This window comes from Hordeum vulgare, chromosome 1H (assembly GCF_904849725.1).
Source record: "Hordeum vulgare subsp. vulgare chromosome 1H, MorexV3_pseudomolecules_assembly, whole genome shotgun sequence".
Classification (NCBI taxonomy): domain Eukaryota; kingdom Viridiplantae; phylum Streptophyta; class Magnoliopsida; order Poales; family Poaceae; genus Hordeum; species Hordeum vulgare.
The window spans coordinates 308,933,853-308,961,652 of record NC_058518.1 but is presented as its reverse complement, the minus strand read 5'-3'; the positions used below and the strand labels follow the sequence as shown (position 1 = coordinate 308,961,652).

At 45.8% G+C, this 27,800-nt stretch overlaps 2 protein-coding genes across 2 annotated transcripts; one reads left to right on the top strand and one right to left on the bottom strand.

Annotated features, from left to right (window-relative positions):
- The first annotated feature begins 1,982 nt into the window (after positions 1-1,982).
- LOC123432895 (protein STABILIZED1) lies at positions 1,983-9,002 on the top strand. Its single transcript, XM_045115422.1, has 2 exons — positions 1,983-4,956; positions 8,580-9,002. Exon 1 carries the CDS (start codon positions 2,070-2,072, stop codon positions 4,935-4,937), a length of 2,868 nt encoding a protein of 955 aa, XP_044971357.1. The 5' UTR covers positions 1,983-2,069; the 3' UTR covers positions 4,938-4,956; positions 8,580-9,002.
- Positions 9,003-9,924: 922 nt separating this feature from the next.
- Positions 9,925-12,215, bottom strand: LOC123432879 (AB hydrolase superfamily protein YfhM-like). Its single transcript, XM_045115421.1, has 5 exons — positions 11,907-12,215; positions 11,592-11,809; positions 10,825-10,986; positions 10,512-10,747; positions 9,925-10,372 (listed from the first exon to the last, which is right to left on the bottom strand). Exons 1-5 carry the CDS (start codon positions 11,995-11,997, stop codon positions 10,120-10,122), a joined length of 960 nt encoding a protein of 319 aa, XP_044971356.1. The 5' UTR covers positions 11,998-12,215; the 3' UTR covers positions 9,925-10,119.
- Between the last annotated feature and the right edge of the window lie 15,585 nt (positions 12,216-27,800).

Below are 27,800 nucleotides of genomic sequence, written 5' to 3'. Positions count from 1 at the left end.
CTTTCAGAAAGCCGTGCCCGCGGTTATGTGGCAACTTGGAATATTTTGTTAACATCCGGTATTAGAAAACTTAAATATAAACTAATAAAATATGCCAACTGTGTGCGTAACCGTGACTGTCCCTTCGAAGATCTCTCTTCGATCGGGAACACGGCGGGGTTATGAATGGCGTAGGTAGGTGTTCAGGATCACTTTCTGATCAAGTATTCACGACCGTTAGTATAGAACACTGTCACTTCTTCTTTTGCGAAAGCTAGCCACTTATTCATCCTTAGGATGCAGCAGCCCGAAACACTTCACCCCTTCCTTACCCAATAACATGACTAGATCTGGCACCAAGGCCTTAGATTGCTGAGTCCTCGTGACTCACGGATTCCTCCGAAATTTCCAGCAGGTACAGGTACCCCAGAGTCAGATGATCCCGACGGCACCCAGCTGGCGTGGCAGTACGACGAGGAGACAGATCGCCTTTACGTGAACTATCCAGAGGACTGAACCGTGGTCGTGATCGTGGGCCTGCAGCGGGTAGCATAGCATTTCCCTTGTTTTGTAGTCCGTACCGGAACTACATTGGTTGTATCTGCGTTGTACTCTGTATTATTCTTAAGAAGACAGTTGAATCCCAGATTGTCTACTTTATTTATTATTATGTGCTATGTTTACTTGCTTGCAAAACACTTAGATGCGCTTCTTTCCTATTCGGGGGCCTCGACCCCCAGATCGGAAAGGACCGCATCTTGGTCGTTACATATCCCTATCGAGGCCCTCGCACCAAAATAAGGATAGGATCGCATCTTGGGCGTTACATGGTGGACTTCGAGGAACAAGGTCAATGTTGGACAAAAATATCGATCGGCAGATGAGGTGAGCATGTTCATTACTAAGCATGTGACAGAGTTTGAAGCTTTACGAAGCCAGCCAACACTACAACCAGATGTGCAGCATGTGTGGTTTGCCCCAGATCCAGGTATCGTCAAATTCAACGTGGACGTAGCTTCTAGAAAGGAGAATGAGTCACGAGCCTGGGTTTTGTTGCAAGGGATGAACATGGAGTCTTCTTGGCTGCGGCCGCAGGCAAGCTGGAGCATGTCCAAAGTGCTTTCCAAGCTGAGTGTTTGGGATGTTTGAAAGCAATTGAAGGAGCATCTCATCTAGGAGTGCAACACATTATTTTTGAATCAGACTGCCTTACCATGACCACTGCACTGAAGGGCCTAGACTACGACGCTGCTGAACTGGACGTCCTAATTAGAGAGGCTAGAAGTTTGTGCCGTGGATCGTTTCATTCTTTCGAGTATAACTTCAGGCAACGGGATTGTAACAAAATTGCGCATGCTCTGGCACAATATGCTTTGGGTGCCGATGTGCCCGTGCTTATTTAGGCTGATGAGGCCCCTGACTTTGTTCCGGTGATGGTGGACACTGAGATGACGCACCAAGTTTAGGTGGAATATATCCCCTTCGTTCCTAAATACTCCATCCGTTCCAAAATATAAGATCTTTTAGAGATTTCACTAGGAGACTACATACGGAGCAAAATGAGTGAATGTACACTCTAAAATATGTCTATATACATCCGTATGTAGTTTATAGTGCAATCTCTAAAAGGTCTTATATTTAGAAACGGAGGGAGTATAAGTCTTTTAAGATATTTCACTAAAGGTCTACATATAAAGTAAAATGAGTGAATTTTATAGTCTAAAGTATGTAGTCCACTAATAAAACCTTTAAAAAGACTTATACTACTCCCTCTGTTCCTAAACATAAGTCTTTGTAGAGATTGCACTAGTGGACTACATACGGATGTATATAAACATAGTTTAGAGTGTATATTCAATCATTTTGCTCCGTATGTAGACATCTAGTAAAATCGCTTAAAAGACTTATATTTAGGAACGGAGGGAGTAGTACTCATTTAGGAAGGGAGGGAGTATGCTATTCCTTTCAAAAAAGAAAAAAAAAAGAGAGAGAGAAGAGAAATCTTCCCCGACCCAAACCCATCTGCTCCACCGCCGCCTCTCTGCTCCTCCCCTCCCCTCCCCCCAGATCGCCCCGTCCTCCTCGGCGACATGAGCGGTCCCGCCCCGACCCCGCCGCCGCCCCCTCCTCCGGCGGCGGCGCCCGCCCGCCCCGTGCGCTACGACTTCCTCAACTCCAAGCCGCCCCCCAACTACGTCGCGGGTCTCGGCCGTGGCGCCACCGGCTTCACCACCCGTTCCGATATCGGGCCGGCCCGCGCTGCCCCGGACCTCCCAGATCGCTCCGCCGCCGCGGCTGCTCCTCCCGCTGTCGGCCGCGGCCGCGGGAAGCCCCCAGGCGAGGACGAAGGCGGAGATGAAGGCGGCGACGAGGAGAAGGGATACGACGAGAACCAGAAGTTTGACGAGTTCGAGGGCAACGACGCCGGCCTCTTCTCCAACGCCGACTACGACGATGATGACCGCGAGGCTGATGCTGTCTGGGAGAGCATCGACCAGAGGATGGACCTGCGCCGCAAGGATCGGCGCGAGGCGCGCCTCAAGCAGGAGATTGAGAAGTACCGTGCGTCCAACCCCAAGATCACAGAGCAGTTTGCTGATCTCAAGAGGAAACTGGCCGATGTGTCAGTGCAGGAGTGGGAAAGCATACCTGAAATTGGGGACTACTCGGCTCGCAACAAGAAGAAGCGGTTCGAGAGCTTTGTCCCGGTGCCGGACACTCTGCTTGAGAAGGCCCGGCAGGAGCAGGAGCATGTCACAGCACTGGACCCCAAGAGCCGTGCCGCTGGTGGCACAGAGACACCATGGGCGCAAACACCGGTTACTGACCTGACAGCCGTGGGTGAGGGTCGTGGTACCGTGCTTTCGCTGAAACTGGACAGGCTATCGGATTCAGTTTCTGGGCTTACTGTTGTTGATCCAAAGGGATACCTTACAGACTTGAAAAGCATGAAAATTACTAGCGATGCTGAGATCTCTGATATTAAGAAGGCGAGACTGCTGCTCAGGTCTGTGACACAGACAAACCCGAAGCATCCTCCAGGTTGGATTGCTGCTGCTAGGCTTGAAGAGGTTGCTGGCAAGCTCCAGTCTGCTCGGCAGCTCATTCAGAGGGGCTGTGAGGAGTGCCCCAAGAATGAGGATGTTTGGTTCGAGGCATGCCGGTTGGCTAGTCCAGATGAGTCAAAGGCAGTAATTGCCAGGGGTGTGAAGGCAATTCCCAACTCTGTGAAGCTGTGGCTGCAGGCTGCAAAACTAGAGACCAGTGATTTGAACAAGAGCAGGGTTTTAAGGAAGGGGCTGGAGCACATTCCTGATTCAGTTAGGTTGTGGAAGGCTGTTGTGGAGCTGGCGAACGAGGAGGATGCACGGATGTTGCTTCACAGGGCTGTGGAGTGCTGCCCACTTCATGTCGAGCTGTGGCTTGCCCTAGCAAGGCTCGAGACGTATGACCAGGCAAAGAAGGTTCTTAACAAGGCCAGGGAGAAGCTCAACAAGGAACCTGCCATTTGGATTACAGCTGCAAAGCTGGAGGAGGCTAATGGGAACACCCAATCTGTAAGCAAGGTGATTGAGAGAGGTATAAGATCTTTGCAGAGAGAAGGGTTGGATATTGATAGGGAGGCATGGTTAAAGGAAGCCGAAGCTGCAGAGCGTGCTGGATCTGTGCTTACTTGCCAGGCTATTGTGAAGAGCACTATTGGAGTTGGGGTTGATGACGAGGACCGGAAGCGAACATGGGTTGCTGATGCTGAGGAATGCAAGAAACGTGGTTCGATTGAGACAGCTCGGGCCATCTATGCACATGCTCTTAGCGTGTTCGTTGCCAAAAAGAGTATATGGCTTAAAGCGGCGCAGCTTGAGAAGAGCCATGGTACAAGAGAATCTCTTGAAGCCATTCTCAGAAAGGCTGTCACGTACAATCCAAAAGCTGAAGTGTTATGGCTTATGGGTGCAAAGGAGAAATGGCTGGCTGGTGATGTCCCTGCAGCTAGGGCCATCCTTCAGGAAGCTTATGCTGCCATCCCTATTTCCGAGGAGATCTGGTTAGCTGCATTTAAGTTAGAGTTCGAGAACAACGAACCGGAGAGAGCAAGAATGCTTTTGACCAAGGCCAGGGAAAGAGGAGGCACCGAGAGGGTTTGGATGAAATCAGCAATTGTTGAGAGGGAATTAGGAAATGTGAATGAGGAAAGGAGGTTATTGGAGGAAGGTCTGAAGTTATTCCCCTCCTTTTTCAAATTGTGGTTAATGCTTGGACAGATGGAAGACCGGATTGGGCACGTACCGAAGGCAAAGGAGGTTTACGAGAATGGACTCAAGCACTGCCCCGGTTGCATTCCTCTTTGGCTCTCACTAGCTAGTCTAGAGGAGAGGATAAATGGCTTGAGTAAGTCACGCGCTTTCCTCACCATGGCAAGGAAAAAGAATCCAGCTACACCTGAACTATGGCTTGCAGCAATTCGAGCTGAATTGAGGCACGGGAACAAAAAGGAAGCTGATTCTCTACTAGCCAAGGCATTACAAGAGTGCCCAACAAGTGGCATTTTATGGGCTGCAGCTATTGAGATGGTGCCACGTCCCCAACGCAAATCAAAGAGCTCAGATGCTATAAAGCGATGTGATCATGATCCACATGTCATTGCAGCTGTCGCCAAACTATTCTGGCATGACAGGAAGGTTGATAAAGCAAGGAGTTGGTTGAACAGAGCTGTTACTCTTGCTCCTGACATTGGGGATTTTTGGGCATTGTACTACAAATTTGAACTCCAGCACGGAAATGCGGACACACAAAAGGATGTTCTGAAACGATGCATTGCAGCTGAGCCAAAACATGGTGAGAGATGGCAAGCTATAAGCAAGGCCGTTGAGAACTCACATCTGCCAGTTGATGCCATCCTGAGGAAAGTCGTTCTGGCTCTTGGTGCAGAAGAAAATCCCAATGCTGCAGAACCCTAGTCCTTACTGTTTTGATAAGGTATTTTTCTGTTCCAATAAATATAAATTTGCCTCAATGTATTCTCATGCTCTGAAGCTTCTGATGCATCATATAGCTACTTCTCATTGTATGTTTATTCACTATTATTCAACTAGAGACTGTACTTCAGATGAAATATTTCTTTAGCACTTTATAAGGTTTGAGTTGCAAGTATGCAAACCTCTTAACACACACCTTGTTGTGCCGTTTTCTTCGTAGTGTCTCTTTGTTGGCTGTCCGCTTGGTGGATTCTTTTTTATTTTTCTGTTATTTATTTCATGCATGGAGTACTGCTGTATTACCCCATAAGAGGTTAGGGCGCTTTCTTTCACAGTTAAACTGTTAAGATTCTGTAGCTCTTTTCTTCGTCCTAAATATTGGTCATAGATGTACTGGGAACTATCATAGCGCAATTACTCAGAGTTAGCATTCAAATAAATGATACAGAATGCATAGTTTTATCTAGTAGTACAAAAGAAGTCTATCAGTCCTATAGGTACAGACCATTTGTCCAGCCATCACTTTTTGTCCTTTCTGGGATATATCATCTCTCACAGCCAAGCTTTAGCCAGTGGAAACAAAATACTTCCTCCGTTCCTAAATATAAGAGCATCTCCAGCCGCCCCCCAAGACCCCCAGGGCGCCTTTTTTCCGCCGGGCGAACGAAAATGTCCCATGCCGCACCCCAAGATCCTCGTCTTTCGCCGGTTTGGGCCGAAATCACATCCGGCGAACCCAAGCCGAAACCAGCGCCCCCGCACCGGCTGAAGCAAAAAGGCGCGTGAGGCTGCACTGTCGATTTTCCTGCTGTTTTTCGCCTTTTCCTCCCCACTATCCCCCATCTCCCCTGCAGTTCCCGCCATTCTCCCCAGAATCGCCTGCCATGCCGCCGAAGAAGTATGCGCCCCCTCGCCTAGCCGCCGAACCCGCAACGCCGAAGCTGAGGGCGCCGATGGCAAGGCCCCGGGTTTGACGAACCCCCAGTGGAAGGCCGACGTTGTTCGCCGGGCGGCGATCACCAGCGATCGACGAAACAAGCTCAACATGAAGAAGGCCAGGGACGCGGCGGTAGAGCAGGAGGTGTCGTCTCGCGTGGCCATGGTGAACAAGTGCCAGATCCTTCCGCCTCAACAGGCAGGCCAGTACCCACAAGGCGCGTGGGTAGCCAGCAAAGCGTCGCCTCACCGGCCAACTTCTCGGCGCCAGTGTGGGGGTACGCGCCCTTGCCTGAATATGCCGACGGCGACGCGCTTGGCGGCTTCAACCCCAACATCACCTCCCCGCACACACACTCTGTGTTCATCGCTGGCCTCAATGCCCAGTACGGTTACTCGCCGACGTACTCAGGTTCGTCTACGACGGCTCTACGCCGTGGCCCCTACACTTCACACCTAGCTCGACGCCACAGTTCAGCAGCGCCGACGCCGAGATGGACGAGATCATCCCGAACAGCTCAGCCGCCACCACTTCGTGCCCCGGGTTCCGCACGCAAGAGGAAACGCTGGACATCACCAACGACATGGAGGAGGTCGAGCACGACGATGTCGGTCGAGGAGGAGGTGGAAGAGGAACAACCGGTGGCCGGGCGAGCCTCGCGTCAAGTGGAAGCCAGCGCCAAGCCGCCAACCCAACGCCGAGCACTACAACTGCGGCCCCAATGCCTCCGCCGAGCTTTCCCACCCCTGCAGGAGAGGAGCTTGCCATTTGAGTTCCATGTCTATGGTTCCTGCCTTTTTGATCGCCAGACTTTGGCTATATGTTCGATCGCCGACCTGTGGCATGATGATCGCCGACCTGTGGCATGATGATCGCCGAACCTGTGTCGTTTTTTGGTAGCGGGAAAGAGAACTTTGAAATGTGTGTTTGGGGCCGAAACCTAGGGGTGCGGCTGGAAATGCCCCCCCCCCCCCCCCCCCCCCAAGCCGAAAAAGCCGTCGACGCAAACGCCATCGCCGGGTGCACTGGAGGCCAAACGGCTGGAGATGCTCCAAGTCTTTTTAGAGATTTCACTATGAACTACACACGGAGCAAAATAAATGAAATCTACACTCTAAAATATGTCTATATACATCCATATGTAGTCCGTATTGCAATCTCTAAAAAACTTATATTTAGGAACGGAGGAAGTAGCATTATCGTTATGTTATATAGGACACCAAAAATCAAATCAGAAAGAAGTGAGGTCAATGCATTATTAACCTCTAGTGAAAGTGCATGGATTGTGCTCTAGTTGTGTGAGGATGAACAATTCCTCTTATTCCCTCCATCCACATATATAGGGCCTAATACATTTTTGGAGGTTGCCTTTGACCAATGATACAATTATTAGTATATGAGAAGCATGTTATTAAAAATTGTGTCATCAGAAACTCCTTTCACATACGAATTCGATGGTATGCTTTGTGTAACATGCATGTCATATACTCCCTCAGTTCCTAAATATAAGTCTTTTTAGAGATTCCAATACGGACTACATAGGGAGCAAAATGAGTAAATCTACACTCTAAAATATGTCTATTTACATCCATATGTAGTCTGTATTGAATTCTCTAAAAGACTTATATTTAGGAAAGGAGGGAGTATTATTGTGCTAACCCTCGGTCTAAGGTAATCTCGGAAAACGTATTCGGCCCTATTATTTTGATGGAGGGAGTATCTGGCCCATGAAAATATGGCATAGATTACTATAAAGTTGGCTAGGTAAACATTTATTTGACATTTTTTAATCATCCCGGTGCAGTTAAGTGTAGTTTGTGGAAAGTACAGTTCTGCATAAAAATGTACACTTCAATATGCGGTTCACCCGTTGCCTTGCATCTCCAGGACTTATTTTTGAGCAAAAACGCACAACCTTGCAATTTTGATGGATTACTGAAAAAGCAAGAGAACATTACTCGATCTATGTGCATGGTAACTGCTATGTAATGCTTCAACATATGAATGTATGCATCACTAGTCTTCTAATATCGGTGGTATGATGTTCATGTTATTGGGGACAAATGGCTAATATATGTCATGCAAGTGTTGTAGGCTAATATTGAAACCCTCATGATTCGTGTTTGGGGTGCATTTTTGTTGCTGCTGGGAGGCGAGCTGGCCGAGTGATTGAGCAACGGATGGGACAGCGACAGTGATTACATGCGGTGGCAGCGGCTCTGTCGCTGGATCTTAGAGCTGATAAACTCAGTAAAACTGAATGATAGATCTGCTCCCAACGAATTTGTGTGGAACTGATAATTAATCACCTAACAACACTTGTAATTGGCGAGCCCGTGTTTTCTCCAACAAAAAATCAAAATAGTGAGCATGGACATTTAATTTATTGCTTCAAATTGCTCAAGATGACATCTTTTCTGGTCCTTGGTTGAAAAGGATAGATGTTTTCTGGTTGCTGCAATGGACACATGTGCAGCCTACTGTTACCACGCTCATGTATTCTAAGTTTCCAATACCTATTGTTTTTGTTGATGGGAAGTATTGTATAATATGCCCATCAGATTGTCTAGAGTCTAAAATGTAGCTCAACATCGGTTTTCAACAGCTGATTGTATTTCCTGCAAATCTATTGTTTGCCTTGCATTTTGCCGCCATCTTGCCTTACCTTATACGGCTTCCTTATGCAGGTCATCCAAATATCGGGCTGAAGAGTTGTAGATGACGGGCCGCTGAGATAAATGCTTGGAGTAGTTTGTTCATGATGCCCTAAGCCCCCCTGACTGATGATTGTATCATGCATGCCTGGTGGAGACCCCAAAATCATTCATACCAAGCAAGCGGTGTTGATACCCATTTTAGTTTACTAGTCGTTGAGTGAGCTGGTGATCTCATATGTGCACTGCAAGACTTGTGGAACCCCTCTGCTGTCATGAACAAGGCTGAGTGATATCGGTTCAGCTGGCTTTTGGTGTCGTCATGTACCCGAAGGAAAGCTCCTTGTTGTAGCTCATAAGAGTTAATGATACCCACTAACATGCTTGTATTCTGTATTATGGCATGTCACGAGATTTTAATGTTTGAAATGCGTTTATGAAGTGATCTGTTCGTTACCTGATGCATTATATTTGCTTTGACTCTTGTGGCAAAAATATATCCTTCTACTCTTAGGCCCTGCTTGGTTTCAATAAGTTAGGTGACTTATAAGTCAGGTGACTTAAAACCACGGACTTATAAGTCACACCTGTTTGATTGTCATCTGACTTATAAGTCACCTTTCCATGCAAAAATGGATGATTTATAAGTTTTAAATTGGGGTGGAGCAACTTATGACTTATAAGTTGGGACGATTTATAAGTTGGGTCTGTTTGACAAAATAAGTTATTTTTTACATTTTTCAATTTATAAGTTGGTGACTTATTTGGAACCAAACAGGGCCTTATAGCCTGGTCTGAGTGATGTAAAATGCATTGTCTTGGTCTGAGTGATGTAAAATGCATTGTCTTGTCGGTTTGCTGGTAGTTTGCCTATTGATTGACAAGGGTCAAGTTTGCAATGCACTAAGACTATCCATAATGGAAGTAACATTGATAGTATCATAGATGCCACCTAAGCAAAAAATATGATATGACAACTAATTAACAAGAAGAGAGAAATTAACTAACTTAGCATGTTACTGTCCCTATGAGTAACATAACTGTCCCTATGAGTAACATAACGCATACCGACAAGATGAGCCTATAAATTAATAAATGAAAGACTCGATGTTACTATCCTTATGTTACTATTCATTGTAAATGTAGTAACTTAGATAATAACATAAACATGTTACTACTCTATGTTACATCCCATTATGGGTAGTCTAATAATGGATAGCCACCCTAAATCTCATGCTGCTGTTGAAAACATTGGAGTTCCTAAAAGATAACATGATTGGTGTAACGAGTTATAACCTACGGCATGATTCACCCCTTGCGGCATGTGCCTGCCTACGTTAGGACCTACCAAGCTGAAACGATCTTCAATTCGATTCGATTCCTGGGAATTCGAAATGAAATTCAGATAAATTTTGGGTGAAATTACACAATTACAGGAGGACTAAACACTGGCGTTCTAAAGGATTATTAGAGGACAACACGGACCGAACATATATATATAACACCGCGGAATGTGCACGGAGTACGGTACTTATGAGACCGAGTACAGGCCGAGCATAGTAGGCCCCGTGTGTCAAGCCACAGGATGGTCCTTGAGGAAGCCAAGGAGGAGATCATTGACCTTGTCCGGGAACTGCTCCTGCACGAAATGGCCTCCTTCAGGGATGTAAGTGATCTTCAGATCCGGCGCAAACTTCTCCATGGTGCCATTCTTCAAGACGGCCTCGACCCCGGGGAACTTGCACACGTAGTCTTTCTCCCCCATGACGACGAACACCGGGACTTCGAATTTTGGGTCTTCAATTGGTTGCCTCTTATGGAGAGACCTGTCAAGCGTTGCAACACATATACAACAATATCTGTCAATATTTGATGAGCAAAAATACCACAAACTATTGAGTCACCACAATGGCACATAATCGAGGCACCTTTAAGAAAATGGAAACTAGTAATCGCTGCTTTTACCTGTATGGCATGTGCAGTGGATACACGAAACCAGATTTCTCGTAGAGGGACGCATAGACATCAAGATCCTCCTCGGTGAACCACTCTGGAAGGGGAGTCGACAGGTCCGCGAGATCCATGATTTCTTGATCTTCCTTCGCTGTCGGGATTTCGCTTCTAGAGAAGAGAATGTAGATGGTGCGCACGACTCGCTTGACGTCATACCTGCCAAAGTCTGCCTCTGCTCTTCCTGGTTCCTGCACAGCACAAGCTTTCTGTATCATATCATGAGAAGAACTCCCTATGACATGGAACTTCAGGTTAGGGTAAGAACCCGCCAGCGCAGTATGTAGAAGCCTTCTGGCATGGCAGTGAAGGAGGAGCCACCGTGAAGAAAAGGGATACCCAAACACATAACACCGCATGTGCGGTTGGGGTGACGAAGAGCAAAATCATAAGCTAGCATGGTTCCGAAATCCTTTGCCACAAGGTAAGCCTGATGTGAAGCAAAACGGAAGTTATCAGAAGAGAACATTGAAGAATAACACTTCTTTTCGTGAGAGAATTATCTTATTTTAGTATGTTTAAATTCAACATCGACCAGAAGGGCAGGTTTGGTTCTCTGTGCTGCCTACATCCCGTTGAGTGCCAGCTTAAAACACATCAACTTTTGACACTACAGATGAAACAAACTGTGACAAATTTGCCTCTTGAAAGTGTGAGAGTAATTTTAAGCACAATATGCATGACTATAATTGAATGACCCCCTTAATGTTATGTGTTTGTAACTATACCAACTCTACCATGATTTCCGGTTTAAAACCTCTATGAACTTATGCAAATTTCTTACATATTTAAGAATTTCCCTTCAAATATGTAGTTCCATCTGAATATTTCTGTCACAGTACTACTCGTAGAACTCACAGTGACTGTTACCGTCCTAAACTACAGGAACTGCCCCCGGGATCCCCACACTGATTTTAAGCGACAACACCAACCAAGAATGAAGAATTCCCTTTTTCCCAATCGAGAACTGACCCCTGACCCGGACACATTGATTCCCCCAAAAATGGCCAATAATCCAGGGCTAGAGGAGGGTACCTTGGGGACGGAGAGCGCATCCAGGAGGGCGAGGAGATCCTCTATCAGGTCGCTGTACGCCGCCGCCTCCGGCTCCATTGGCTGGTCGGAGAGGCCATACCCGCGCCAGTCCGGCGCGACGGCGCGGTACCCGGCGGCGGCCACGGCCAGCATCTGGTGGCGCCACGAGTACCATATCTCCGGGAAGCCATGCAGGAACAGCACCGTCCCGAGCTCGCCTGCAACAAGCAAACAACGGTCACCACTCACCACCGGCCGGCCGGCCTGTCTGCCGCGGGCGTGGTCGAGGGAGGGAGGGGGCGCTGAGTGGCTGACCTGTGCCTGCTTGGGCTACGTGGAGGTTGAGGCCTCTGATGGCGAGGTGGCTGTGCTCGATCTGCTGCTGCTGCTGCTCCACCGTGGCCATGGTTTGCGCCGCCCTCTGCCCCCTCGCTTCTTGGAAGGCCTTTCGGATTACCCGTTTCTTCCTTTGGAGCTTGTGGATGGAGAGTGCCGGCTTGTTGGTAACAAGGACAGCAGTCCGGAGAGGCGGAGATGCTGCCGAAGAACACACTGCACCAGATTTGTCTGTACTACCCACCAACAACCTTCCACGAAGTTTATCGATGATTGGGATAGTGTTGGTCAACTGGTTGGTTAGTCTTATCCACCAAGGAAGAGTCATGGATGAACCCACTTTGAAAATTTTATTTTTAATCGTCCAAAAATTCTTAAGAAGTTTCACATGTACATTTTCACAATTTTTTGTGGAAAAAACTTTTTATTTCGCCTGTGCAAAATAATTAATAATATATGTCATGAGACGCTATTTAGAAACACTGAAATTTGACTTTTTACGGAGGCAAAACAAAAAAGTTCTTCCACAAAACTTGGTGCCAGGCATGCATGTTATGAAGATGTATCTATGGAGTTTTGTTTCCAAATATTTATCATTTCAAAACGTGTTTCAAATGCAATTTTAGAACCGATGTTAGTTTCTTGAAGAGGATGTGATTTTATTAGCTCACCGTTCATAAATATAAGATATTTTGGATGTTTTAATGTATACCATATACGGACTGAAATGATTGAACGGACACATCAAAACATGGCTATACAATTACAATCCATAACTAAAATTAGGACATCTCACATAGTATTAAAACATAAATGCCTTCAATTTAGTACAACTTTCTACGACAATAGTTTTGAGATGGAGGAAGCATTAAAGAAATAAATATACTATCAATAAATTACTTAAAAAATACTCATGTAAAGGCATATTTTGAGACGGAATGAGCCATATTTGAGGCAACATTATAGCCACCTCTTTTGGCTCATGTAAAGGCCATAGACATTGTTCTTGAGTAATTACATAAAAAATACTCATGTAAAGGCATATGAAAACTTTACGTTTCATTGCATTTATTGAGATAAAGAGTCGTCGCAAGACCTAAAAATGACACACTCGACATAAAGTAGCCCAATGAAGGCCACACCCAAGGTACAATAGCTAATGAAGGCGACAATCCCGCATACAACAACACCCTTAGACGCTACTTGTGATTCTCTCGGGAGCAAACTCGCAAGCCCACACACGCCTGCCAAATCCCATAGCCACTGTTGATCGTGTTGAGGAGATGAGTGAGGTTGAGCCGAGGTTGAAGATGATTGCGTTACGATGCTTTCATATGTATCAATCCACTGTTGGATGATAGGGGACATGCCTTTCGAAGCCAAGGTAGGAACCAAGAGGCAAGTTTCCCGCCACCAGTCCACAAAGTCGGTCACGTCGGTGATAACCCACAAGTATAGGGGATCGCAACAGTTTTCGAGGGTAGAGTATTCAACCCAAATTTATCAATTCGACACAAGGGGAAGACAAAGAATATTCTCAAGTATTAGCAGTTGAGTTGTCAATTCAACCACACCTGAAAGATTTAGTATCTGCAGCAAAGTATCAGTAGCAAGGTAGTGTGATAGTAACAGTAGCAACGGTAACCAGTAGCAGCAAAGTGACAGCAGTAGCAACAGAGTAACAGTAGCAACAGTGACAACAGTAGCAGCAAAATAACGGTAGTAAGGACCAGTAGGAAAAACTCGTAGGCATTGGATCGGTGATGGATGATTATGTCGGATGTTATTCATCATGCAACAGTTATAACACGGAGAGATATGTAACTAGCTCCAGTTCGTCAATGTAATGTAGGCATGTATTCCGTATGTAGTCATACATGCTTAGGGAAAAGAACTTGCATGACACCTATTGTCCATCCCTCCCGTGGCAGCGGGGTCCTAATGGAAACTACGGGATATTAAGGTGCTCCTTTTAATAAAGAACCGGACCAACGCATTAACACTTACTGAATACATGAACTCCTCATACTATGGTCATCTCCGGGAGTGGTTCCGGCTATTGTCACTCCGGGGTTGCCGGGTCATAACACAAAGTAGGTGACTACAACTTGCAAGATAGGATCAAGAACACACATATATTGGCGACACCATAATAGGTTCAGATCTGAAATCACGGCACTCGGGCCCTAGTGACAAGCATTAAGCATAGCAAAGTAGTAGCAACATCAATCTTAGAACATAGTGGATACTAGGGATCAATCCCCGTCAAAACTAACTCGATTACATGATAGATCTCATCCAACCCATCACCATCCAGCAAGCGTACGATGAGATTACTCACGAATGGTGAAGAGCATCATGAAATTGGCGATGAAGGGAGGTTGGTGATGATGATGGCGACGATCTCCCCTCTCCGGAGCCAAGAACGGACTCCAGTTCTGCCCTCGAGATGAAGAACAGGAGGTGGCGGCGCCTCCGTATCGTAAAACGCGATGAACTCTTCTCTTTGATTTTTTTCCGATGAAAGGGACTAAATAGAGCTAGAATTGGAGGCGGTGGAGCAATGTGGGCCCCACAAGCCTGCCAGGCGCGACCAGGGGGGCCCGTGCCTGGTGGGCTTGTGGGCTCTTAGTGATGGGGAACGTCGCATGGGAAACCAAAATTTTCCTACGCGCACGAAGACCTATCATGGTGATGTCCATCTACGAGAGGGGATGAGTGATCTACATACCCTTGTAGACAGTACAGCAGAAGCGTTAGAGAACGCGGTTGATGTAGTGGAACGTCCTCACGTCCCTCGATCCGCCCCGCGAACAATCCCGCGATCAATCCCACGATCTAGTACCGAACGGACGGCACCTCCGCGTTCAGCACACGTACAGCTCGATGATGATCTCGGCCTTCTTGATCCAGCAAGAGAGACGGAGAGGTAGAAGAGTTCTCCGGCAGCGTGAAGGTGCTCCGGAGGTTGGTGATGACCTTGTCTCAGCAGGGCTTCGCCCGAGCTCCGCAGAAACGCGATCTAGAGGAAAAACCGTGGAGGTATGTGGTCGGGCAGCCGTGAGAAAGTCGTCTCAAATCAGCCCTAATTGCTCCATATATATAGGAGGAGGGAGGGGGGCCTTGCCTTGGGGTCCAAGGACCCCCAAGGAGTCGGCCGAGCCAAGGGGGAGGACTCTCCCCCCAAACCGAGTTGGACTAGGTTTGGTGGGAGGGAGTCCTCCTCCCTTCCCACCTCCTCCCCCCCTTTTTTTTTTCTTTTCCTTTGATTTCTTATCCTTGGCGCATAGGCCCCTTTGGGGCTGTCCCACCAGCCCACTAAGGGCTGGTGTGTCTCCCCAAAGCCTATGGGCTTCCCCGGGGTGGGTTGCCCCCCCCGGTGAACTCCCGGAACCCATTCGTCATTCCCGGTACATTCCCGGTAACTCCGAAAACCTTCCGGTAATCAAACGAGGTCATCCTATATATCAATCTTCGTTTCCGGACCATTCCGGAAACCCTCGTGACGTCCGTGATCTCATCCGGGACTCCGAACAACATTCGGTAACCAACCATATAACTCAAATACGCATAAAACAACGTCGAACCTTAAGTGTGCAGACCCTGCGGGTTCGAGAACTATGTAGACATGACCCGAGAGACTCCTCGGTCAATATCCAATAGCGGGACCTGGATGCCCATATTGGATCCTACATATTCTACGAAGATCTTATCGTTTGAACCTCAGTGCCAAAGATTCGTATAAACCCGTATGTCATTCCCTTTGTCCTTCGGTATGTTACTTGCCCGAGATTCGATCGTCAGTATCCGCATACCTATTTCAATCTCGTTTACCGGCAAGTCTCTTTACTCGTTCCGTAATACAAGATCCCGCAACTTACACTAAGTTACATTGCTTGCAAGGCTTGTGTGTGATGTTGCATTACCGAGTGGGCCCCGAGATACCTCTCCGTCACACGGAGTGACAAATCCCAGTCTTGATCCATACTAACTCAACTATCACCTTCGGAGATGCCTGTAGAGCATCTTTATAGTCACCCAGTTACGTTGCGACGTTTGATACACACAAAGCATTCCTCCGGTGTCAGTAAGTTATATGATCTCATGGTCATAGGAATAAATACTTGACACGCAGAAAACAGTAGCAACAAAATGACACGATCAACATGCTACGTCTATTAGTTTGGGTCTAGTCCATCACGTGATTCTCCCAATGACTTGATCCAGTTATCAAGCAACAACACCTTGTTCATAATCAGAAGACACTGACTATCATTGATCAACTGGCTAGCCAACTAGAGGCATGCTAGGGACGGTGTTTTGTCTATGTATCCACACATGTAAATGAGTCTTCATTCAATACAATTATAGCATGGATAATAAACTATTATCTTGATACAGGAATTATAATAATAACTATACATTTATCATTGCCTCTAGGGCATAATTCCAACATTCTCCCACTTGCACTAGAGTCAATAATCTAGCCCTCACATCACCATGTGAATTACATTGTAATAAATCTAACACCCATACAGTTCTGGTGTCGATCATGTTTTGGCCGTGGAAGAGGTTTAGTCAGCGGGTCTGCTACATTCAGATCCGTGTGCACTTTGCATATATTTACGTCCTCCTCCTCGACGTAGTCGCGGATGAGGTTGAAGCGTCGTTTGATGTGTCTGGTCTTCTTGTGAAACCTTGGTTCCTTTGCTAAGGCAATGGCACCAGTGTTGTCACAGAACAAGGTTATTGGATCCAGTGCACTTGGCACCACTCCAAGATCCATCATGAACTGCTTCATCCAGACACCCTCCTTAGCCGCCTCCGAGGCAGCCATGTACTCCGCTTCACATGTAGAATCCGCTACGACGCTTTGCTTGGAACTGCACCAGCTTACTGCACCCCCATTAAGAATAAATACGTATCCGGTTTGCGACTTAGAGTCGTCCGGATCTGTGTCAAAGCTTGCATCGACGTAACCTTTTACGGCGAGCTCTTCGTCACCTCCATACACGAGAAACATCTCCTTAGTCCTTTTCAGGTACTTCAGGATATTCTTGACCGCTGTCCAGTGATCCACTCCTGGATTACTCTGGAACCTACCTGCCATACTTATGGCCAGGCTAACATCCGGTCTAGTGCACAGCATCGCATACATGATAGAACCTATGGCTGAAGCATAGGGGACGGAGCGCATATGCTCTCTATCTTCATCAGTTGCTGGGCACTGAGTCTTACTCAATCTCGTACCTTGTAACACTGGCAAGAACCCTTTCTTGGACTGTTCCATTTTGAACCTCTTCAAAACTTTATCAAGGTATGTGCGTTGTGAAAGTCCTATCAGGCGTTTTGATCTATCCCTATAGATCTTAATGCCTAGAATGTAAGCAGCTTCTCCTAGGTCCTTCATAGAGAAACTTTTATTCAAGTAACCTTTTATGCTCTCCAAAAGCTCTACGTTGTTTCCAATCAGTAATATGTCATCTACATATAATATTAGAAACGCCACAGAGCTCCCACTCACTTTCTTGTAAATACAAGATTCTCCAACCACTTGTATAAACCCAAATGCTTTGATCACCTCATCAAAGCGTTTGTTCCCCAACTCCGAGATGCTTGCACCAGTCCATAAATGGATCGCTGGAGCTTGCACACCTTGTTAGCACTTTTAGGATCGACAAAACCTTCGGGTTGCATCATATACAACTCTTCCTTAAGGAAACCGTTAAGGAACGCCGTTTTGACATCCATCTGCCAGATTTCATAATCGAAAAATGCAGCTATTGCTAACATGATTCTGACGGACTTAAGCATTGCCACGGGAGAGAAAGTCTCATCGTAGTCAATTCCTGGAACTTGTGAAAAACCCTTTGCCACAAGTCGAGCTTTATAAACGGTCACATTACCGTCAGCGTCTGTCTTCTTCTTAAAGATCCATTTGTTCTGAATAGCCTTGCGGCCCTCAGGTAGTATCTCCAAAGTCCACACTTTGTTCTCATACATGGATCCTATCTCGGATTTCATGGCTTCTAGCCATTTGTTGGAATCTGGGCCCACCATTGCTTCTTCATAATTTGCAGGTTCATTGTTGTCTAACAACATGATTGATAAGATGGGATTACCGTACCACTCTGGAGCAGCGCGTGATCTCGTCGACCTGCGTGGTTCAACAGAAACTTGAACTGGAGTTTCATGATCATCATCATTAACTTCCTCCTCAACCGGCGTCGCAATGACAGAGGTTTCCCCTTGTCCTGCGCCACCATCCAGAGGGATGAGAGGTTCGACAACCTCGTCAAGTTCTATCTTCCTCCCACTCAATTCTCTCGAGAGAAACTCCTTCTCGAGAAAAGTTCTGTTCTTAGCAACAAACACTTTGCCCTCGGATTTGAGATAGAAGGTGTACCCAACTGTCTCTTTTGGGTAACCTATGAAGACGCATTTTTCCGCTTTGGGTTCCAGCTTTTCAGGCTGAAGCTTTTTGACATAAGCATCACATCCCCAAACCTTAAGAAACGACAACTTTGGCCTTTTGCCATACCACAGTTCGTATGGTGTCGTCTCAATGGATTTTGATGGTGCCCTATTTAAAGTGAATGCAGCTGTTTCTAATGCATAACCCCAAAATGATAACGACAAATCAGTAAGAGACATCATAGATCGCACCATCTCTAACAAAGTACGATTACGACGTTCGGACACACCATTACGCTGTGGTGTTCCAGGCGGTGTTAACTGCGAAACAATTCCACATTGTCTTAAGTGAGCACCAAACTCGAAACTCAGATATTCACCCCCACGATCAGACCGCAGGAACTTGATCTTCTTGTTACGATGATTTTCCACTTCACTCTGAAATTGCTTGAACTTTTCAAATGTTTCAGACTTGTGCTTCATCAAGTAGACATAACCATATCTACTCAAATCGTCAGTGAAGGTGAGAAAATAACGATATCCGCCGCGTGCCTCTACGCTCATTGGACCACACACATCGGTATGTATGATTTCCAACAAGTCACTTGCACGCTCCATTGTTCCGGAGAACGGAGTTTTAGTCATCTTGCCCATGAGGCATGGTTCGCACGTGTCAAGTGGATCAAAGTCAAGTGACTCCAAAAGTCCATCAGCATGGAGTTTCTTCATGCGTTTTACACCAATATGACCCAAGCGGCAGTGCCACAAAAATATGGTGCTATCATTGTTTACTCTAACTCTTTTGGTCTCAATGTTATGTATATGCGTATCGCTATCAAGATTCAATATGAACAATCCTCTCACATTCGGTGCATGACCATAAAAGATGTTACTCATAGAAATTGAACAACCATTATTCTCAGACTTAAAAGAGTAACCGTCTCGCAATAAACAAGATCCAGATATAATGTTCATGCTCAACGCAGGCACTAAATAACAACGATTTAAGTTCATCACTAATCCTGATGGTAGCTGAAGTGACACTGTGCCGACGGCGATTGCATCAACCTTTGAACCGTTTCCTACGCGCATCGTCACTTCGTCTTTCGCCAGCCTTCGTCTATTCCGCAGTTCCTGCTTCGAGTTGCAAATGTGAGCAACAGAACCGGTATCAAATACCCAGGCACTACTACGAGAGCCGGTTAAGTACACATCAATAACATGTATATCAAATATACCTGATTTTTCTTTGCCCGCCTTCTTATCTGCCACATACTTGGGGCAATTGCGCTTCCAGTGACCCATACCCTTGCAATAGAAGCACTCTGTTTCAGGCTTAGGTCCAGCCTTGGGTTTCTTCGGCGGATTGGCAACAGGCTTGCCGCTCTTCTTCGAATTGCCCTTCTTGCCTTTGCCGTTTCTCTTGAAACTAGTGGTCTTGCTCACCATCAACACTTGATGCTCTTTACGGAGTTCAGACTCTGCGACTTTCAGCATCGCAAACAACTCGCCGGGAGACTTGTTCATCCCTTGCATGTTGTAGTTCAACACAAAGCCTTTATAGCTTGGCGGCAGTGATTGAAGGATTCTGTTAGTGATAGCTTCTTGCGGGAGTTCAATCCCCAGCTCAGCTAGACGGTTTGAGTACCCAGACATTTTGAGCACATGTTCACTGACAGACGAGTTTTCCTCCATCTTGCAAGCATAGAATTTATCGGAGGTCTCATACCTCTCGATCCGGGCGTTCTTCTGAAAAATAAACTCCAACTCCCGGAACATCTCAAATGCTCCATGACGCTCAAAGCGACGTTGAAGTCCCGGTTCTAAGCCATACAAGACTGCACATTGAACTATTGAGTAGTCCTCCTTACGTGCTAACCAAGCGTTCTTAACATCCTGATCAGCCGTAGCGGGTGGTTCATCTCCTAGCGCAGCATTAAGGACATAATCCTTCTTCCCAGCTTGTAAGATTAGCTTAAGATTACGAGCCCAGTCTACAAAGTTGCTTCCATCATCTTTCAACTTAGCTTTCTCTAGGAACGTATTAAAATTCAGGATGACTGTCGCGTGAGCCATGATCTACAACACAAATATATTCAAAGTGGACTTAGACTATGTTCAAGATAATTAGAGTTCAACTTAATCAAATTATATGCTAAACTCCCACTCAAAAAGTACATCTCTCTAGTCATTTGAGTGGTTCATGATCCACTTACACTATCCCAAGTCCGATCATCACGTGAGTCGAGAGTAGTTTCAGTGGTAAGCATCCCTATGCTAATCATATCAACTATATGATTCATGATCGACCTTTCGGTCTCATGTGTTCCGAGGCCATGTCTGCACATGCTAGGCTCGTCAAGCTTAACCCGAGTGTTCCGCGTGCGCAACTGTTTTGCACCCGTTGTATGTGAACGTTGAGTCTATCACACCCGATCATCACGTGGTGTCTCGAAACGACGAACTGTAGCAACGGTGCACAGTCGGGGAGAACACAATTTCGTCTTGAAATTTTAGTGAGATATCACCTCATAATGCTACCGTCGTTCTAAGCAAAATAAGGTGCATAAAAGGATTAACATCACATGCAATTCATAAGTGACATGATATGGCCATCATCACGTGCTTCTTGATCTCCATCACCAAAGCACCGGCACGATCTTCTTGTCACCGGCGCCACACCATGATCATCCATCAACGTGTTGCCATCGGGGTTGTCATGCTACTTATGCTATTACTACTAAAGCTACATCCTAGCAAAATAGTAAACGCATCTGCAAGCACAAACGTTAGTATAAAGACAACCCTATGGCTCCTGCCGGTTGTCGTACCATCGACGTGCAAGTCGATATTTCTATTACAACATGATCATCTCATACATCCAATATATCACATCACATCATTGGCCATATCACATCACAATCATACCCTGCAAAAACAAGTTAGACGTCCTCTAATTTTGTTGTTGCATGTTTTACGTGGTGACCAAGGGTATTTAGTAGGATCGCATCTTACTTACGCAAACACCACAACGGAGATATATGAGTTGCTATTTAACCTCATCCAAGGACCTCCTCGGTCAAATCCGATTCAACTAAAGTTGGAGAAACCGTCACTTGCCAGTCATCTTTGAGCAAAGGGGGTTACTCGTAACGATGAAACCAGTCTCTCGTAAGCGTACGAGTAATGTCGGTCCAAGCCGCTTCAATCCAACAATACCGCGGAATCAAGAAAAGACTAAGGAGGGCAGCAAAACGCACATCACCGCCCACAAAAACTTTTGTGTTCTACTCGAGAAGACATCTACGCATGAACCTAGCTCATGATGCCACTGATGGGGAACGTCGCATGGGAAACAAAAATTTTCCTACGCGCACGAAGACCTATCATGGTGATGTCCATCTACGAGAGGGGATGAGTGATCTACATACCCTTGTAGACCATACAGCAGAAGCGTTAGAGAACGCGGTTGATGTAGTGGAACGTCCTCACGTCCCTCGATCCGCCCCGCGAACAATCCCGCGATCAATCCCACGATCTAGTACCGAACGGACGGCACCTTCGCATTCAGCACACGTACAGCTCGATGATGATCTCGGCCTTCTTGATCCAGCAAGAGAGACGGAGAGGTAGAAGAGTTCTCCGGCAGCGTGACGGCGCTCCGGAGGTTGGTGATGACCTTGTCTCAGCAGGGCTCCGCCCGAGCTCCGCAGAAACGCGATCTAGAGGAAAAACCGTGGAGGTATGTGGTCGGGCAGCCGTGAGAAAGTCGTCTCAAATCAGCCCTAATTGCTCCATATATATAGGAGGAGGGAGGGGGGGCCTTGCCTTGGGGTCCAAGGACCCCCAAGGAGTCGGCCGAGCCAAGGGGGAGGACTCTCCCCCCAAACCGAGTTGGACTAGGTTTGGTGGGAGGGAGTCCTCCTCCCTTCCCACCTCCTCCCTCTTTTTTTTTTTTCCTTTGATTTCTTATCCTTGGCGCATAGGCCCCTTTGGGGCTGTCCCACCAGCCCACTAAGGGCTGGTGTGTCTCCCCAAATCCTATGGGCTTCCCCGGGGTGGGTTGCCCCCCCCGGTGAACTCCTGGAACCCATTCGTCATTCCCGGTAACTCCGAAAACCTTCCGGTAATCAAACGAGGTCATCCTATATATCAATCTTTGTTTCCGGACCATTCCGGAAACCCTCGTGACGTCCGTGATCTCATCCGGGACTCCGAACAACATTCCGTAACCAACCATATAACTCAAATACGCATAAAACAACGTCGAACCTTAAGTGTGCAGACCCTGCGGGTTCGAGAACTATGTAGACATGACCCGAGAGACTCCTCGGTCAATATCCAATAGCGGGACCTGGATGCCCATATTGGATCCTACATATTCTACGAAGATCTTATCGTTTGAACCTCAGTGCCAAAGATTCGTATAATCCCGTATGTCATTCCCTTTGTCCTTCGGTATGTTACTTGCCCGAGATTCGATCGTCAGTATCCGCATACCTATTTCAATCTCGTTTACCGGCAAGTCTCTTTACTCGTTCCGTAATACAAGATCCCGCAACTTACACTAAGTTACATTGCTTGCAAGGCTTGTGTGTGATGTTGCATTACCGAGTGGGCCCCGAGATACCTCTCCGTCACACGGAGTGACAAATCCCAGTCTTGATCCATACTAACTCAACTAACACCTTCGGAGATACCTGTAGAGCATCTTTATAGTCACCCAGTTACGTTGCGACGTTTGATACACACAAAGCATTCCTCCGGTGTCAGTAAGTTATATGATCTCATGGTCATAGGAATAAATACTTGACACGCAGAAAACAGTAGCAACAAAATGACACGATCAACATGCTACGTCTATTAGTTTGGGTCTAGTCCATCACGTGATTCTCCCAATGACGTGGTCCAGTTATCAAGCAACAACACCTTGTTCATAATCAGAAGACACTGACTATCATTGATCAACTGGCTAGCCAACTAGAGGCATGCTAGGGACGGTGTTTTGTCTATGTATCCACACATGTAAATGAGTCTTCATTCAATACAATTATAGCATGGATAATAAACTATTATCTTGATACAAGAATTATAATAATAACTATACATTTATTATTGCCTCTAGGGCATAATTCCAACACTTAGGTCCACCCCTCCGGTTGATTCTTGCGCCAGTATTTTTTATATATTCCACAAAAAATCCCCGTAAATTTCCAGGTCATTCCGAGAACTTCTATTTCTGCGCAAAAACAACACCATGACAATTCTGCTGAAAACAACGTTAGTCCGGGTTAGTTCTATTCAAATCATGCAAATTAGAGTCCAAAACAAGGGCAAAAGAGTTTGGAAAAGTAGATACGATGCAGACGTATCAACTCCCCCAAACTTAAAACCTTGCTTGTCCTCAAGCAATCCAGTTGACAAATTGAAAGAGACAAAATAAAAACTTTTACGAACTCTGTTTGATCTTGTTGTTGCAACTATGTTTAACTCATATCCAGATTTTCAGCAAGATCACAAGCTAACCACATAAGCAAATGACATCTAGGTCTCACGGTAAACTCATATCAATGGCATAATCAACTAGCGAGCAATAATAATAGGTTTCAAACGTCAACACTTCAATCAAAACAATCATGAAGCAGTACGAACCGGTGGTATCTCGCTAGCTCTTTCTGAGACCGCAAAACATAAATGCAGAGCACCTTCAAAGACCAAGGGCCGACTAAACATTGTAATTCATGGCAAAGAAGATCCAGTCACAGTCATACTCAATATCAGTCAAAAGAAAAGCATAAAAATGACAGAGGTGCTCTCTAATTAGTGCTTTTATAAAAAGAGGATGACTCAACACGAACATAAATAGACAGGCCCTTCGCAGAGGGAAGCATTGATTTGCAGAGGTGCCACAACTCAAGCTTTTGAAAACAGAGATGACAATTTTGGGTGGCATGCTTTCATTGTCAATGCAATGACCAAGAGTTTTCACCATCTTCCACGCTACACATGCTATAGGCGGTTCCCAAACAGAAAAGTAGAGTTTTGACTCCCCCCCCACCGATCAATCACACTCCACGACTAGCCGAATACTCGGGTGCCGTCCATACCAACATCAATCCAGGGGGAGTTTTGTTTGCAATTATCTTTTTGATTTGAGCATGGAACTGGGCATTCCAATTATCGGCCCCTTTCTCGTGAATGATAGTGAATAAACACATATCAAGGATAACACGTCTAGCATGGAAGATACTGATAGACCCCTGTCACCACATGAGCGGTTCGGGCATGCAAAACATATTATTTCTTGAAGATTTAGAGAGTGGCACATGCAAATTTACTTGGAACGGCAGGTAGATACCGCATATAGGTAGGTATGGTGGACTCATATGGAACAACTTTGGGTTTATGGAAGTGGATGCACAAGTAGTATTCCCGCTTAGTACAAGTGAAGGCTAGCAAAAGACAGGGAAGCGACCAAATAGAGAGCGACAACAGTCATAATAAATGCATTGAGATTAACCAACATTGAGTGCAAGCATGAGTAGGACATAAATCACCATGAACATGAATATCGTAGAGGATATGTTGATTTTGTTTCAACTACATGCATGAACATGTGCCAAGTCAAGCCACTTGAATCATTCAAAGGAGGATACCATCCTATCATACTACATCATAGTCATCTCAAAATTCATGTTGGCATCCAAGAGAAACCATTATAAGCTCCTAGCTAATTAAGCATGGCATCAGAAACTATGATCTCTAAGTTGTCATTGCAAACATGTTTCTCTCACAACAAAGCTAAATCAGGAACGATGAGCTAGTCATATTTACAAAAACAAAATAGATCGAGTTCATACCAGCTTTTCCAGGCTCAGTCACTTCATCATATATCGTCATTATTGCCTTTCACTTGCACGACCGAATGATGTGAACAATAATAAGAGTGCTCGTGCATTGGACTAAGCTGGAATCTGCAAGCAAACACAAAGAAGAAGACAAAGTAATATGGCTCTTTGACAGATAAACAGATATGCATGCGAGAGCCACTAAACATTGTAACCATGGTCTTCTACCTTGACCCAAAGAAAAAGAAAACTATTTACACGGGAAAGCTCCCAACAAGCAAAAGAAGAAAAGAAAATCTTTTTGGGTTTTGTCAAACTAGACAAACACACGAGAAGAAAGCGAGAAAAATAAATAAACTAGCATGGATGATACAGTGGCAAAGTGTGAACACCGACTAACAAAGTGAAAGTGTGAGCATGAATATAAAGTCGGTGAGAAACAAGTACTCCCCCAAGCTTAGGCTTTTGGCCTAAGTTGGTCTACTCCCAAGGAGGGAAATAACCGTCTCCCGGGTACTCCGGAGTGGACTGGGGATGCCACTGCTGTGTGAGCTCCTCTGTCTCCCACTGATAAACTGGTGTCTTGTACTCGACTGGTAGCTTGGGCATGGGAACCTGTGGTTGGGCTATGCCCCAATATGCATAGATGTCCGAGGGCATAATAATGTACCTACTTGTATGAAGATTGAACAAACAAGGAGCAGGCAAAGTAATAGTCTCATGAGTACCGTGACTAAATACTAGGTTATAAATCATCCTTCGATTTATATCTCTATCAAGAAAGTCATGGCGAACCATGCTATCATAATCTAGATATCTCTCGGGAAGAAGAATCTCTTCTTCCTCGTCTAGTCTAATAGGTATCTCAAAATGTCTAGCAAGACGAGTAGCATAGATACCTCCATAAACAACGCCTTTAGAACGGTTCGTGTTCAACCGTTGAGCTACTATAGCGCCCAAGCTATAAGTTTTGTCATTATAAAGGGCTTCGCGCAAAACCGCAAGATCTGGAGAGCTAAGGGCTCCAGCTTTCCCACGGTCAATCAAACATTTTCCCACGAATAATGAGAAGTATCGAAGCATGGGAAAATGTATGCTAGCAGCACTAGCGCAAGACACTCCTCTCTCCTCTCCTACAACAATAGTATCTATGAAAGCCTCCAAGTCTCGTGGACGAGGTTCATGAATATCCCCAACATAAGGTAATTTTCAAACATTGCAAAAATCCTGGAGTGACATGCGCTGGGGGATATCATATAACTTGAACTCAACCATAGGAGGATTCTTCCTTGGATAGAAATTAAAGCTTTGCACGAAAATATTGGTGAGAGGAGGTTTTGCGGATACTTATATTCAACGAAGGCGGTAAGCATGCGTTCTCCACCAAGTAGTAAAAGTCCTCATAAAGCCCATCGGCGCGTAAGAACACATCGCTAGGCCACTCGCACGCTCGAACTTCTGCAACTCGGGGGGGACTGGATACTTGGGTTTCTTCTTCTCATTCCCATCATCCTTGGGGTCACGGCTTGAAGAGCCTCTTAAGAACCTCCTCATATTTTCCCTTTTCTACCTCTGAAAATTTCTGAAATTTTAGTGACTCTAAGGAAAAGTGAACAAGGCCCAACAAAACTCGTAGCAACTACTCCCACAAGTGCCTAGAAGCCATATCATGCATCAAAACTACTTGGGACCAGCTAAAATTAGCATGCAAAGCTCAAGAACAGTGTCACCAAGGCAGCAAAAATACACGACGTATAAGGCACTAGAGCAAAAACTAATTGGACCAATGGAGGAGTCACATACCAAGGAGCAATTTCCCCAAAACAGCTTGGTGAATGGTGCTTTGCACAAGGAGATCGAAAATCGCAGCAAGAAGAGCAAGAACACGGGTTTGAGCTGCGAAACAATTTTTTCTGGAGGTAGGAGAAGCAGATGGGAGCTAGAATAAGTGGAGGGGATGCACGTGGCCCCCACAAGCCGGGTAGGCACGACCAGGGGGGTGCCCGCGCCTCCACGGCTTGTGGCCCACTGGTGCAGCCCCCTGACTAGCTCTCCGTCTCAGTATTTTTCAAAAATTCCAGAAAAAATCATACTTGATTTTCACGGCATTCGGAGAACTTTTATTTTCGGGGTACTTTTCTACGGGACACAAAAACAGAAAACAGGGACAACAGACTAAATCTATCATTTTTCTTCTAAGCAACCGAAGGTGAAAGCTTGGAACATAGGTTTGTGACTCCTCGATTCATCCATCTCATGGTCATCAAAAGAAATCCGCCAATGAGGTTGATCAAGTCTCCTTGACAAACCTTTTCGAATCACAAAAGGAAATGGAGAATTTTCGAATAGTCACTAGGTTACCTCAATGGGGATGTGCATCTCCCCAACAAGCAAATCATACTTCGTCCTGACAGTAGGTATAGGGAATTCAAAGCTCCCAATAAGAATCGATGAAGTTTTTTCGATAGCATTGATGCAATGCACTCGATATTGTTTATTTGGAAAGTGCACCGTATGCTCATTACCATTGACATGGAAAGTGACATTGCCTTTGTTGCAATCTATAACAGCCCCTGCAGTGTTTAAAAAGGGTCTTACAAGAATGACCACC

What these genes read in the sequence shown, in the direction of transcription:
- LOC123432895 (XM_045115422.1), top strand. Translation starts at nt 2,070, where the DNA reads ATGAGCGGTCCCGCCCCGACCCCGCCGCCGCCCCCTCCTCCGGCGGCG.
- LOC123432879 (XM_045115421.1), bottom strand. Translation starts at nt 11,997, where the DNA reads ATGGCCACGGTGGAGCAGCAGCAGCAGCAGATCGAGCACAGCCACCTC. An exon ending in ATGCGCTCTCCGTCCCCAAG is followed by an intron (nt 10,987 to 11,591) that starts GTACCCTCCTCT and finishes GCTTCACATCAG; the next exon opens with GCTTACCTTGTGGCAAAGGA. An exon ending in CCACTGCACATGCCATACAG is followed by an intron (nt 10,373 to 10,511) that starts GTAAAAGCAGCG and finishes AACGCTTGACAG; the next exon opens with GTCTCTCCATAAGAGGCAAC.